General features: G+C 43.9%; 1 protein-coding gene across 1 annotated transcript in view; it reads right to left on the bottom strand.

Annotated features, from left to right (window-relative positions):
- ANKFN1 (ankyrin repeat and fibronectin type III domain containing 1) overlaps positions 1 to 12,160 on the bottom strand; it is a 233,172-nt gene that overhangs the window by 125,122 nt on the left and 95,890 nt on the right. The window contains exons 6-7 of the mRNA XM_063453345.1: positions 10,613 to 10,710; positions 7,629 to 7,719 (exon numbers count right to left, since the gene is read on the bottom strand). Coding sequence (XP_063309415.1) covers positions 7,629 to 7,719; positions 10,613 to 10,710 — 189 coding nt within the window. The remainder of the gene's footprint in view (positions 1 to 7,628; positions 7,720 to 10,612; positions 10,711 to 12,160) is intronic.

Here is a 12,160-nt window from a genome sequence, read left to right as displayed (position 1 = left end):
ATGTCTATCCAAAAGGACCAGAGGAAAATTCTTTATCAATTGTATAGTTTTCTGCTGAAACACAACATAGACAGGGGTGGGGGGGCTTTAGGGAGGCATGGCAGAAGGAATTGGGCAATGAGCTGGATGACCCATCATGGGCAAAAGCAGTCTGAATCCATAGAGGTAAAACCTCATGAGCATCTCACTTAGAAATGATTCACAAAATACAATATAGATGGTACATGGTCCCTGACAGGTTATCCAAGGTGTTCCCAGGGACATCCAACAAGTGTTGAAGATGCAATGCGGGAGATGGTGAATTGTCTTCTGGAAACAACCTGCAGAATGACACCCAAGCAATGTTTATTATTTATGCATATCACACCTCGCTCAAAAATAGAAGTAAAATCGTTTTTTCTGGTTCTGATTGCATCAGTCACACTCATTGCGAGGGTGTGGATAAAACAGGCCCCAGCGAAACAGGCACTAGTGTCCCAAATCACTACATGGGAGTATGAGGCCATGGCACATTAACACATAGCTAGCGTCCCTTGTACCCTGGAGGCGAAAACAAAATGGGATGTATTTAAACAAGAACAAGTACTTAAATGCTACTGATACGTGAGGTTTAACAGTACACAAACATGCCTGCTGTACAAATTGTTGCTACTATGAGCAACTTAGGTACCAAACACTGATCTAGCAATTGGACAACGGCACACATTGAGGGAGAGGTGAGAGATACCCATGCAGGACACCCCCTATTTCCCCCTGAGCCAAATGGTAAATATAAGATAGCAGGTAGTTGACCATGATTAATACAACAGCACGAGAATGGGCGGTAGGATATAACATAACATAACAAAACTGTGAATGTAACAAAATGTGGATGAACTGTAAGGTAAACCATATGTATACATATACAACTTTTCCCCCATAACCGTCCTCTCTTTTTTTCTGTACCCAAAACTCAATAAAAATTGTCAAATTAGGGGCGGGATTTAGCCACTGAAGCAGACGGTCACATGATCCTGAAGCTCAGGGCTTCATGCAATTGAAAACCCGATTATTGGAGCTGTTCCCCCGACTAGCTGAACTTGTGAGATATCACCAGTTAGCCCAGAAGATATGGTGCGCAAAACTAAAAAGCCCAAGTCCGAAAAAACCACACATGGGGATGAATATCGGAGAACTCTGGAGGCAGGCGCAGGGCACGAGCGGACCCAAAATGGCCGCCCTCTCAGACGAGCTGTCCATAGAGGGTGAGGAGGAATACTTACCGGATATTACGAAGCCAAAACCGAGTCCACCGGCACCAGACTCCGCTCCAGTTACCACCGCTGTACTGAAAAAGTTTCTGGCAGACTTAAAACACACCCTGCAAGCAGACATGGCAACGATCCGCGGAGGCCTACGGGGCCTGACAGGTTGCCTTACCTGCAACCTCTGCCAACTTTGCAGCGATTTAACAACCTAATGCTCATGTGCGGCAAGTGCCTTCCCCATAGGAAAACATTGACTCAATGCTTTCCTATGCGGATTTTGAAGACGATGGATGCTTTCATGCAAACCACGAGGACATCCAGCGTCATTTCACTGAGTCAAACTCCATGAAGCACCTCAAGTAGCCGTCTGAGAGACAGCCACTAGAGGCAGTCTTAACACTGCAATGTAAACATTGGATTTTCTCTAAAACTGTAATGTTTGCAGCTGTAGGGCTAAGGGGGCAAGGACAGTGCACCCAGACAACTTCAATGAGATGAAATGACAATACCAAGAACAGATACTGCCATACTGCTAGCCCTGACATCACACATAAGGCAGGACACAGATATGTAGGCAGGATATCACTAGTAAAGTGGAAATTTACTGTGAAGGAATGGGGCAGAACAAGAGCAGGGCAGGCATTGCTGACATAACAAGAATGGAAGTGGTTGGAATACATTTATCACAGCTGAGAGACTGTCATAGTTAATGAAACAGAAATACGGTTTGTTTAATGAGAATGAAAAGAGTTGCAGTAAATGGCTGATACAGTGTCAGAGGGTGCTCATCTCCGATTTTTCCCAACAGCCCTAATAAAATGGTTTTCAAAGCAGCTTCAGAATATGGGCTTCAGGGAAATCAGGATCCTTAAGCCATGGAAACATTACAGTTTTTTTTTTGTTTTTTTTTTTAATTCTTTATTTTAGTTGTGCAGATTAATACAAATAAGCAACAGACGCCACAACAGCGTGTTCCATGAATTGCAGAGGTTATACTGTGGCATAGAATTGTGCACATTTTTATATTTTTCACAGATAACAAGGATAACCAAACGTTTCTATTATCAAAATAGTAGTGAGTGAGTATCGTTAACTTCGTTAGTGTGGCTTACGCTACCGTGTGCTTAGTGCAATATTATTGGCAATATTATCGGTAACCGTGTAGTAGCGATCAGCTTAGAAGTAGTACTTAGATGGCTTGTGTGTCAGTTCCTTGAGAAATAACTCATGCTTGGTGAGGGCGCTATACTGTCAAGGTAGGGTTAAGTGAGTTGTGATTAGCCGTGTCAGTTTAGCTGTGTCTATGGGGGTTGTGTGGGAGCATATTACGCCTCGCGGTAGTGGGCGGGCAGTATGCAGTCGTGCCATGAGTAAATGGGCTAGTGAGTTTTAGACGGTGCTCCGCCGGGCCACCCGTACCCCAGGTATAGAAACCGGTGCCCTATGGTATGTTTAGCGCCTATTTGGGCTTTTGTATCGTGTTGCGCGGTTAGGGTTGTCTCTGTGGTATTATTTTCTATCATTATGAACCTTAACATGTAAAAACAAGTGTGTGACCAAAATGCAATTATAAACTGTTATAAACTGTGATCACCATCGGGGGTCTTCGCAGGCTAGTCTGCATGGTGAATTGGAAGTCTCTGAGTGCGGGGTATTGGCTCAGTACAGCTGGGTGCCCTTGAGGGATTCACCGTGGGTCCTTGCGAGGCCCCTTATGAGTCCATCTCACCGTACATTCAAAAGTCCTGTGTAAAGGGTTTGAGTAGACCCCGGTTTGGCGTGGTCTCCAGAGCGTCCAGCAGTGTAATGTAGCCAGGTATACAAGGAAAAGTCAACGGAAACAAAGAAAATATCACCGGGTTAGTCACTGAAGTGAATAGCTGCAATATCTTGCCAGAATAGAGCGGTTTTGCCACAATTTCCCTTGTCAGCTGTGTATGCAGTTCAGCTGTATTGGCTGGATTATCAGTGTTTAGTGCCCGGTGTAGCCGGCGGCCACCCGCCTCAATTATGCAATCCAGTCCGTGCTTCAACCTATACCCTGTTTCGGTGTGGTCGGATTGCTCGCTGACGGTTTCTCCAGGGTCGTGGAGCGGTGGGGGCAGCACTCTCCCTCTTTTCGGTTCCGGGGTGGTTCGAGGGTTCCCCCTGCTGTGAGTTGTGGAGGGGTCCTCTGCCTGGGGTTCCATCCTGCAACCGACCTCACCACATCCCGGTTTGCGTCGCGGTCGGGACCATGCTTTCTCCCATGTGGGAGCGTGTCACGCTGAGCATAGGTTGCTGTGGCCGCTGAAGGGCGAGCAGGTCGGGTGCTCCGGCGGTTCTCTCTCTGGTGCTTGGGGGTATTTACTCTGGTGTCTATGCTTTCTTGCACTGTTTCCTGCTGTGTTGGCCTTTGGCTCCGGTTCTGTCTGGGGGCAGCTCTGGCTCGAGGGGGATATACCCTCAGGCGGCGTCGGATTGTTGGTCGGATCCATCCTGCTGCCGCTCTCATCACCTGCTTGAAGGTCAGTCTCCGGGAGTTTAGCTGTGTCCAGAGGCTGGTTCGGAGCCGGTCATAAAACTCCCATGTACTTTGAGGAGGCTCAGTAAGTGGGTGCTTTGGTGTAGGCTGCATCCGTGCCGCCATCTTGGGTGGGCCTCGCCCTCCACATTTTGCTTTAGAAGTCGTTGCTTGGTCAGGCAATTTTGTGAGGGTATTCGCCCCCGGCGAGGACCGGGATATCCCCCGCCGGTCCAAAGGGGGGGGTAGCAGGGCTGTGTGGAGGTCTCGCTTGCGAGCGTGTCCTGTGCCGGGTGGTCGGCCGATTCCCCCGTACCTCAGGCTCTGCTCTGATGTAGGCCGCATGGTCGGCACAGGTTTTCCTGCTTCGGATTGGAACCGGACCGGTACCATTCTTTGTCTCACGGTGTCCTGGGTTGGTCCCCGGGTACCGTCTGTTGCCATTGTTAGTAGGTCGCTCAGTAGTATCTCGATTATGCTCTGTATGGCAGGAGCCCTTAGATTGTGTGACCGGCCATCTTGGCTGCCAGGCCCCGCCCCCCGGAAACATTACAGTTTATCACTGTAAGTTCACTCTTTCGCTTCAAAAAAATCTGCCTATTGACCGTTGTGTTGTATAAGGCACACTGCCATGCAGGTTATTTTCTATTACGAAATGGCTGTTTATTTAAAGATATAGTAAGTTTCTTATTAGTGTTTTGGGAATTTAAATAGGGTCAACATATTGAGCAGCACTTTAAAGATTTGTTGTAAGGATGTAAATTGAATAAGAAACAAATGATTACAATGAACAGGAAACAAAGGATTATTGAGGACTTGAATAAACCAGCTTACAATCTAGACAAGGTGCGATATAAAATGTGGGAGATGATGTTAAACAGGTGAGTGTGGACCTAAATCCAAAGCATTAGATTGAGAAAGTAAGAGAGTAAAATAATAGTGGAATCACTAATTGTGGTAGAGGGCAGATGGCTTTAAAGGGATCCTATAGTGCAGGGGTAGGCAACCTTTTAGCAGCACTGTGCCGAAATAAGATTGTTATGGCCCATAGCGTGCCGGTGTATATGTTGCCATATTGTGCTTGTTTTATACTGCAGTTTTTTTGTATTATTGTATTTGTGCATGTATGAGCTATTATATTGTATATGTTCATGAGTAGTTTGTGGCATTGTGTAAATAAACCTATGAATGTGGGCTGTATATGGGGGCTGCTTGTAGAATGGTGTGTGTGGATGGATATGTCACATTGTATGTTTGGTTGTGTGTGTATGTGAGGGGCTGTTTAGGGTATTGCATGTGAGAGGCTGCATGTTGGGTTGTGTGCATGCATGTGAATTATCAGTGGTGTTGAGTTTGTGCGGAATGCGTTTTGTGTTTGTGTATGGGCTGTTCGTATTATTTGTATGAGGGGAGGGTTATTCTGCAGCTCTGTGTATATCTAGCAGTGTGGGTGGGTTCCCTGTGTTCCAGTGGGGACCAGGCCGGCCAGGTACAGCTCAAGGACAGGAACTGCAACAACAGCTGTGGGGTGCTCTATTACAGTGTGGATTCCCATACACAAGTGCTGGGTGGAAGTGATCTGAGATCCCCTCTACGTGCTGCAATTCATAAATTGAGGATTGTCCTTCACCAGCTTTTCGTATTAGCAGATATCTGAAGTTTCACTCGCACTCCTGATAGGCCAGAGCCTGTTTGGCTCTAGCAGCCTTGAGTGCCGTGCAAAGACACCTTGAGTGCCATGCATGGCACTAGTGCCGTAGGTTGCCTACCCCTGCTATGGTGCCTGGAAAACAAAGCCATTTTCCTGGCACTTTAGAGTTAGTAGGCCCCCTCCCTCACAGAGTTGAAGGGGTTAAAACCCCTTCAGCCACTTACCTGAATCCAGCGCTGGGTCAGGCTCCGCCCACTGACGTCAGCTGGCGGAGGAGATTTAATGGGCATGCGCGGCAATGGGCGCACGCGCATTAGATCTCCCCATAAGAAAGATTTTCCTATGGGGAAAATCTGACGCAGGAGGTCCGTGAGGATGTCCAGAGTTACCAAAAGTCCGTTAGGATTCCGGAAGCGCCCCCCAGTGGCTGTCTGGCAGACCTAAAGCTGCAATGTAAACATTGCAGTTCTGTGGAACTGCAATTTTAACATTGCAGCACTAAGTGGAAAAGGGTCACAGCACCCAGGCCACTTCAATTAGCTGAAGTTGTCTGGGTGCCTACAGTGTCCCTTTAAGGAATGAGAGCTAACAAGGAAGGCTATAGGATTGCTGTAAATATCAAATCATTTCTAAAAATTACAGAAAGTTCTCATCTTGAAGCAGTTCACACTTACTCAGCCTGAATATGATCCTGATCTCGAATTACACTGAAGCAAACTCTCATATACATCATACAGCCTTCTTTTTAATGTGCTCAGTGCTGGGTTCCTTCGCATTATGACTGTGCCTTACCCTGTTTGTAGTATCTTATATTTAGTAGATTAGAGTTGATGCTTCCAATCAAGAGACGGAGCACTGGACTGAATTTTGACTTCTACCAGACCAGCGCTTAAGGCCCCACTGGAATCGGATATTGCCACATGGGCCACCGAAAAAGAGATTCAAAACTTATTGACTGACATACAAAACCTATTTTCAGCTGATCTGGCCATGGTAAAGGCAGATGTGCAAGCTGTAATAACACAAGTAGAGGCCTCCAAGGAGGATGTTCTTGACTTACCAAGGTCTGTCAGCACTAGGAGAAATAATGCAAAAATGGCATATACCACAATCTCACATATCTGTACGGGTTGATCACAGAAGAGAGTTACAGTCTCTCTTCCCTCTGAGGAACTTCCACATTTTATTAGGTGACTGGTGACATCGGTTTTCCCTTCAAGTAAAGTCAAACATTTAATTTTTTTGATGGGTTATATAGGATCAATAAATCCCACAAGCACCTACTACAACCCCCTGTGATATTATTTTGCGTTGTCAGACACACGCTGTAAAGCAAAGTTTGATGATCCACTCTGCTATGGCGTAAATCACCGTTACCAAACTACTGCAAAACGCAGGACTTGCATATCGCCACATTTTAGGTCCATCTTAGTCATCAAAGAATAAACATATATACAGCTGCGAAGTTCTCCACATTTCTCAAGACTCAGGGCCTTGCAGACCTCATCCCAGCATCACTGAGACAAATTTCCAACCACTCCTGAGATGTCGCCAGAGTAGTGCCCTTTGTACTTGGAATGGAAGGGGACTCTGTGACATAATTGTACCTACTTTGTTTGTAAAAGGGCATCCATGTTTGTTTTGTTTTAAAAAAAATTCTTCACTAACATAAGATCCTGTTTATGGTACGGAACCATCTCTCCATGGTTTTAATGGTGCACGTGTTACAGAAGGCTTTTGCAATATAATATGTTGCATATTATGGATGTAGATAGGTACATCTATATTGTTAGTGTAACTCACCTCCCCTCCCCCGCTGCACCATGGGTTAGGGTTTACTCTTCCACTTGGAGGTCTCATCTAGCATCCCTTGGGCATCTTATATTTTGTTTTCAATATTATGTAGTTATGATTTGTCCAGTGGTGTATTAGCAAACCCACCGTATGCTCCTACCTCACTAGCTATTTTATTATAAAATGGATGTATTTCCCCCAACACTTGTCTGTTCTATGCAAAATAATGTTGTGCTTACTGTTGCACCATTTGCAAAACATTAAAAAAAAAAACAAAAAAAAACTTAAACTGTACTCCCATTAAAAAAAGTTGCTGGTCAAATTGTAGACTCTATATCCTTAAGGAACAGAATGCTGCCATGGACCACTCTGCAGAGAGAGGGATTTAAACACATTACACATCCCACTGGCCGTTACCTGACTGGACACTTACTGGAAGGAGCGGCACATACTGGGGTGGAGATTTCAGCAGGTCCCCATCCTTTCATGTTACAGGCAGAAACTCGAACATAATAAAGTTGCCCCTGCCAAGAAAACCAAACAGGAGACAAGGTTAGAAGAAGTAACCTCTTACCACGTATCAGACATGATGTCCTCATGCTGCCGAAGCCAGAGGGAGGTTTGGCATTGCCTTATTTTCTCATTTACTGCCAAGCCACACATCTACAAAGAATAATAGAATGGTCAAAAAAGGGGGTCACTACATTAGATTGAGATGACACAGAAGGTACAACCTATGTTGGTGGTGCCATGACCGAACCCACCTGTTGGTGCCAGACTTGCAACACCCCATACATTTATTAAAGGGATGTTCCATATCTGGCATACAGAAGCACCTAAGTTAGGGCTTACTTATTTTTATTATTATTATTTTTTGGTATTTATATAGTGCCAAATTATTCCGCCGCGCTTTACAATACGCTGTGATCTATATGCCTTCCCACATGGTTTGGAACCTACAGCCTTCCAAAGACTGATGAGGGAGACTCTGCCCCAGATGAGGCACCTTATGTAAGAGGGCAAAGTCCAAAGCATGACAGCATTAAGAGGCACTGATAAACCAAAACTCTCTGAAAAAATTTACACCGTAATTCAGATGACACACCCCCATTACGCCCGGCCTCCCTTCTGCTGCACCAAACCAAACTCTGGGCCCTGTTTACAAAAAAATCCCTAACAATCAGGATGTAGCTTGTAGCATCCCCTCAAACTATGGTTTTAACACATGGAGGAACTTCTCTTTCAAACTAGTGGTAGATCCTAGATATACCTAGACATTTGGACCCATTTGATACTCACCACGGCATCTGCTGACTTCCAACCGCTCATACGATAGTTTGCAAACCCTGACCCAACCAATTAGATTAGAGGAACATACACACTTGTGAGTGATAGAGAAATCCGGGATTGGGGAGGCAGACTGCTTAGGCCCAGGTGGTGGGGAAAGGGGACTGAGGGGAGGATCCTACCTCCTTCCTTTTCCCTTTTCTTCTTTTCTCTTCCCTCTCCCTGTTTCTTTATCTTTACTCTCCTCTCCCTGGCGGGATGGGAGGACTGGGCTGGACCTCTGTCATTCGGACAAACTTCTGCGGTGTCATATGGTCATATGGTTTGCTAAAACTGTAGGCTTTAGTTTCTGACTAGATGTTCTAACTGTGTAAATGAGCCAAGCCTTACTGCTACTTTGTCAACAACAGAGGAAACTCCTAGGGAATTAGATGTTTTCTTGTTTTCAATTGTTTGTTTACTATTCCGTACATTGCTACCGATATGTTTTGCAATGCCTGCATCCTTTTATTCATGTCATGAGCTATTTAAATTAGATACCTGTGTGTCTCCTGAGATTTTACGGCTGATAATAAAGGACTTGCGAGTCCTAGAATGAAGGATGTCTTTCTGATTGCTATTTGTTTTCTGCTCAAGGCCTGCGTGCCTCAATGTTTGCCATACCATTTGTTCAAACTAATGTGAAAAAGTAATAAAAAATAAAAAGATACTCACAAAAAAGAAAATGTCATATTCTATATTTTAGCTGCTGAGGAATGTGCACACCAATATAAACACAGATCAACATATTCCCTTCACTAGTGCTCACACCCTTCCTAGGGTAGCACCAAGAACATGCATACACATGAGCATGGGTGCATGAGAGTGATGGGAGTCAAACTCCTGGCTGACATCATTAGTTGTGTTCCTTTTGCCATTAGTGATAAGCCAGATGAGTAGACGAGAACAGAGACTGACAATGTTATTTAGTACAGTGAAAATTCAGATTCAAAGAAAAAAAAGGCAAACTGAAAACATTCTAAATAGCTATTTCAGCTATTTTGGACTTATATTTGAAATTCACTTTGAATGCTCACTTTAGTGAATAATCCTGACAGTGTCCCGCTATATCCAGCCGCTGTCCTTGCATATAATCCGGGTCCCTACTTAGCCAATGAGAGATCAGTGTGAACATCCAGTCACTGTCCTTTTATCTGCCCTCTTTCCGCTTAGCAAGGCTTTGAAATACTACACAGGTAAAATGATAACAGCCATGGGACGAACTCAATTCCGCCGCTCAGTTCACAATCATCTCTCATTGGCTGAGCTAAATAGTTAATTGGGTTAAACAGCAGAAGCTTTAGAATTTAGAAACCACATAATTAAAGGAACCAGTCCTGGTTGGGACTACAAAACTGTATGGCTAACACTATAGTGTCCCTCTGCACCTGCAGGTTCCGCTGGTAAACAAAGGGTTTACCACCTTTTTTTCACTTACCTGATTCCTGGTTTGATCTCTTCCTCCCGCGATGTCACGCAATACGGAAACCTAATGCGCATGCATAGCGAGCGCCGCGCAAGCATTAGGCCTTTCCAATAGGAAATCATTAAATAATTTGAACATGGAAAATATACAGCATGAATATAAAGCCAAACATTATCAAATACACTTAAGCTGTGTTGTTGACTGGAGTCAGAGGAGGATAAAATCTCACAGGGCCCTAGGCAGGTTTCCAGCTTCACATAGGGACCTCGCCACCTCACTTTGTGGTGACGGTCTATATGTTTACATAGAACTACACATGTCCATACATATACATAAGTCCTGGTTTGTAGAGGTTGGACAGTCACAATATTCTTATTTTTAGAATTTATAATAGGCTCTGTTTATTTAATGGCCTAATACCTTCTGCCTGCCATGGTGTTGATTATGAACTGAGGATGTGCCATACAAAGCTAGCGCCATTCTGAACCCCCATTTATACACGGCCATTTTGGATAACGGCTGTCAGTTTGTGTATGTCATCTCCGAGACCAGACAAATGATTTTTATTGCCTGTTTGCCAGCAAAGCAGGGCCTAACTTGTCTTGCCAAGATCTGTGAATGATTTGGCAAAGTAAGAGGTTTAATTGAAACGATTTGGCACTTACCATACGCAGGCCTGTAACAGTACATCTCAATGATTGAAGATTATCCACCATGAGTTCTCCAGCTACGGGACTGAAATCTGAGGAGCAGCTCCATTCAACTGAAAAGAAAAAGGCAAGTTAGGTCAGATGTCGGAGCAGACATCAGCAAACTAATTATTTCATCAAACTGGAAAAAACGAATAAAAAAAATAAACAGAAACAGGATTAAAAAAGATTTTATATATACGATGCCAACATATCTTCTCCTTCACAGTCAAAAAGCTTGCAGGAAAAGGTGTTAATCACACACAGCATCACTAACTGAATGAAACCAGAAATACTAAATGCTGTTATTTATACAATAAAAGGCGTGATAAAGCACATTTAGCTTCTACCTTGCTCCACACAACAATGCAGACTGCTATCGTAGCTTTTATTTATCAGATGCAGTTCTGTGCCTTTGTAGTGGGAACTGATGGTGGCATCTACACTGATGGTATATCACGGAAAGGTTAGAAGTTTTTTTTTTACATATCGACCTAGCACATTTCACCACAGCAAATCCCTCTGTAGTGTTTACTGGGAGGAATGTACACAAACATGACAGTTCCTTTTTAAAATGGATCTTGATAATATTACTAGACACACAGATTCTGATAAGACCCCCAATAAAACAGACAGCATTGTGATATATATTGCCAGACTAATGATAGACAGTGGTTTAACATTCCGTTCTGTCTTGGGTAAACGGTATTAAAACGATGAGACCATAAATTAACATTGAGTTGCTGAGAGAAATGACTCCATCAAGCAGAATAGCAGCAGTACGGCATAAAGCGTTATTGTGGAGCTACTATGAAGAAACGACGCTGCTCTAGAAATACGTGTAAATCACTGTATAGTATACAGACACTGCCTCAGTGACACGTCCCTGCCATATGGTTCCTGTACAGACACCATAAAGCTAAAACGGGCCTAATATAGCAAGAAAAACTGCAATTCATCAAATCATAGATTGCAAACACACAAATTCCAATATTAGCCACAGTGCTTAGCAAGGACGCAACGATTAGTAATAGAAAAATGAAGTAAAATGTAGACAGACTGAAGTGCGTATACCTCCCCTATGGATTAGAATTTTATTTTTTTATCACAAATTTGTTTCAGAATAAACCAATCTTCAAACCAATAAACTATTAGCACAGTGACCTATAAAGGAGTTTCCTCTTATAAAGTGTTTTTATTTGTGTCCTGTACCTCAATAGCTCACAGGGGTTATTACACAAAGAAGCGGAAGGGGGGGGGGGGGGGGGGGGAAGAAGCTGTATGGATGCTTTAACTTCTCAAGGGTTGGGGAAATAAATTCCTGATATAATTGTCATGTAATGTCATTGGTCCTTAAGATGCTAACACTGCTCTGTCTATTCATTAAACTCTGGATTTATTCACTTAATAGCGAGTTGGGGTATCCTGAACTTAGGCCCTAAATAGCTCAGGTGGATATAGCCAATTGGGGTGATTTTTCCAGCCTCGCTGTTTTTACCTAATATTGTTAATAAAGCGCAAGTC

This window comes from Pelobates fuscus, chromosome 5 (assembly GCF_036172605.1).
Source record: "Pelobates fuscus isolate aPelFus1 chromosome 5, aPelFus1.pri, whole genome shotgun sequence".
Taxonomy (NCBI): Eukaryota; Metazoa; Chordata; class Amphibia; order Anura; family Pelobatidae; genus Pelobates; species Pelobates fuscus.
This window is presented reverse-complemented; position numbering and strand designations above follow the sequence as displayed.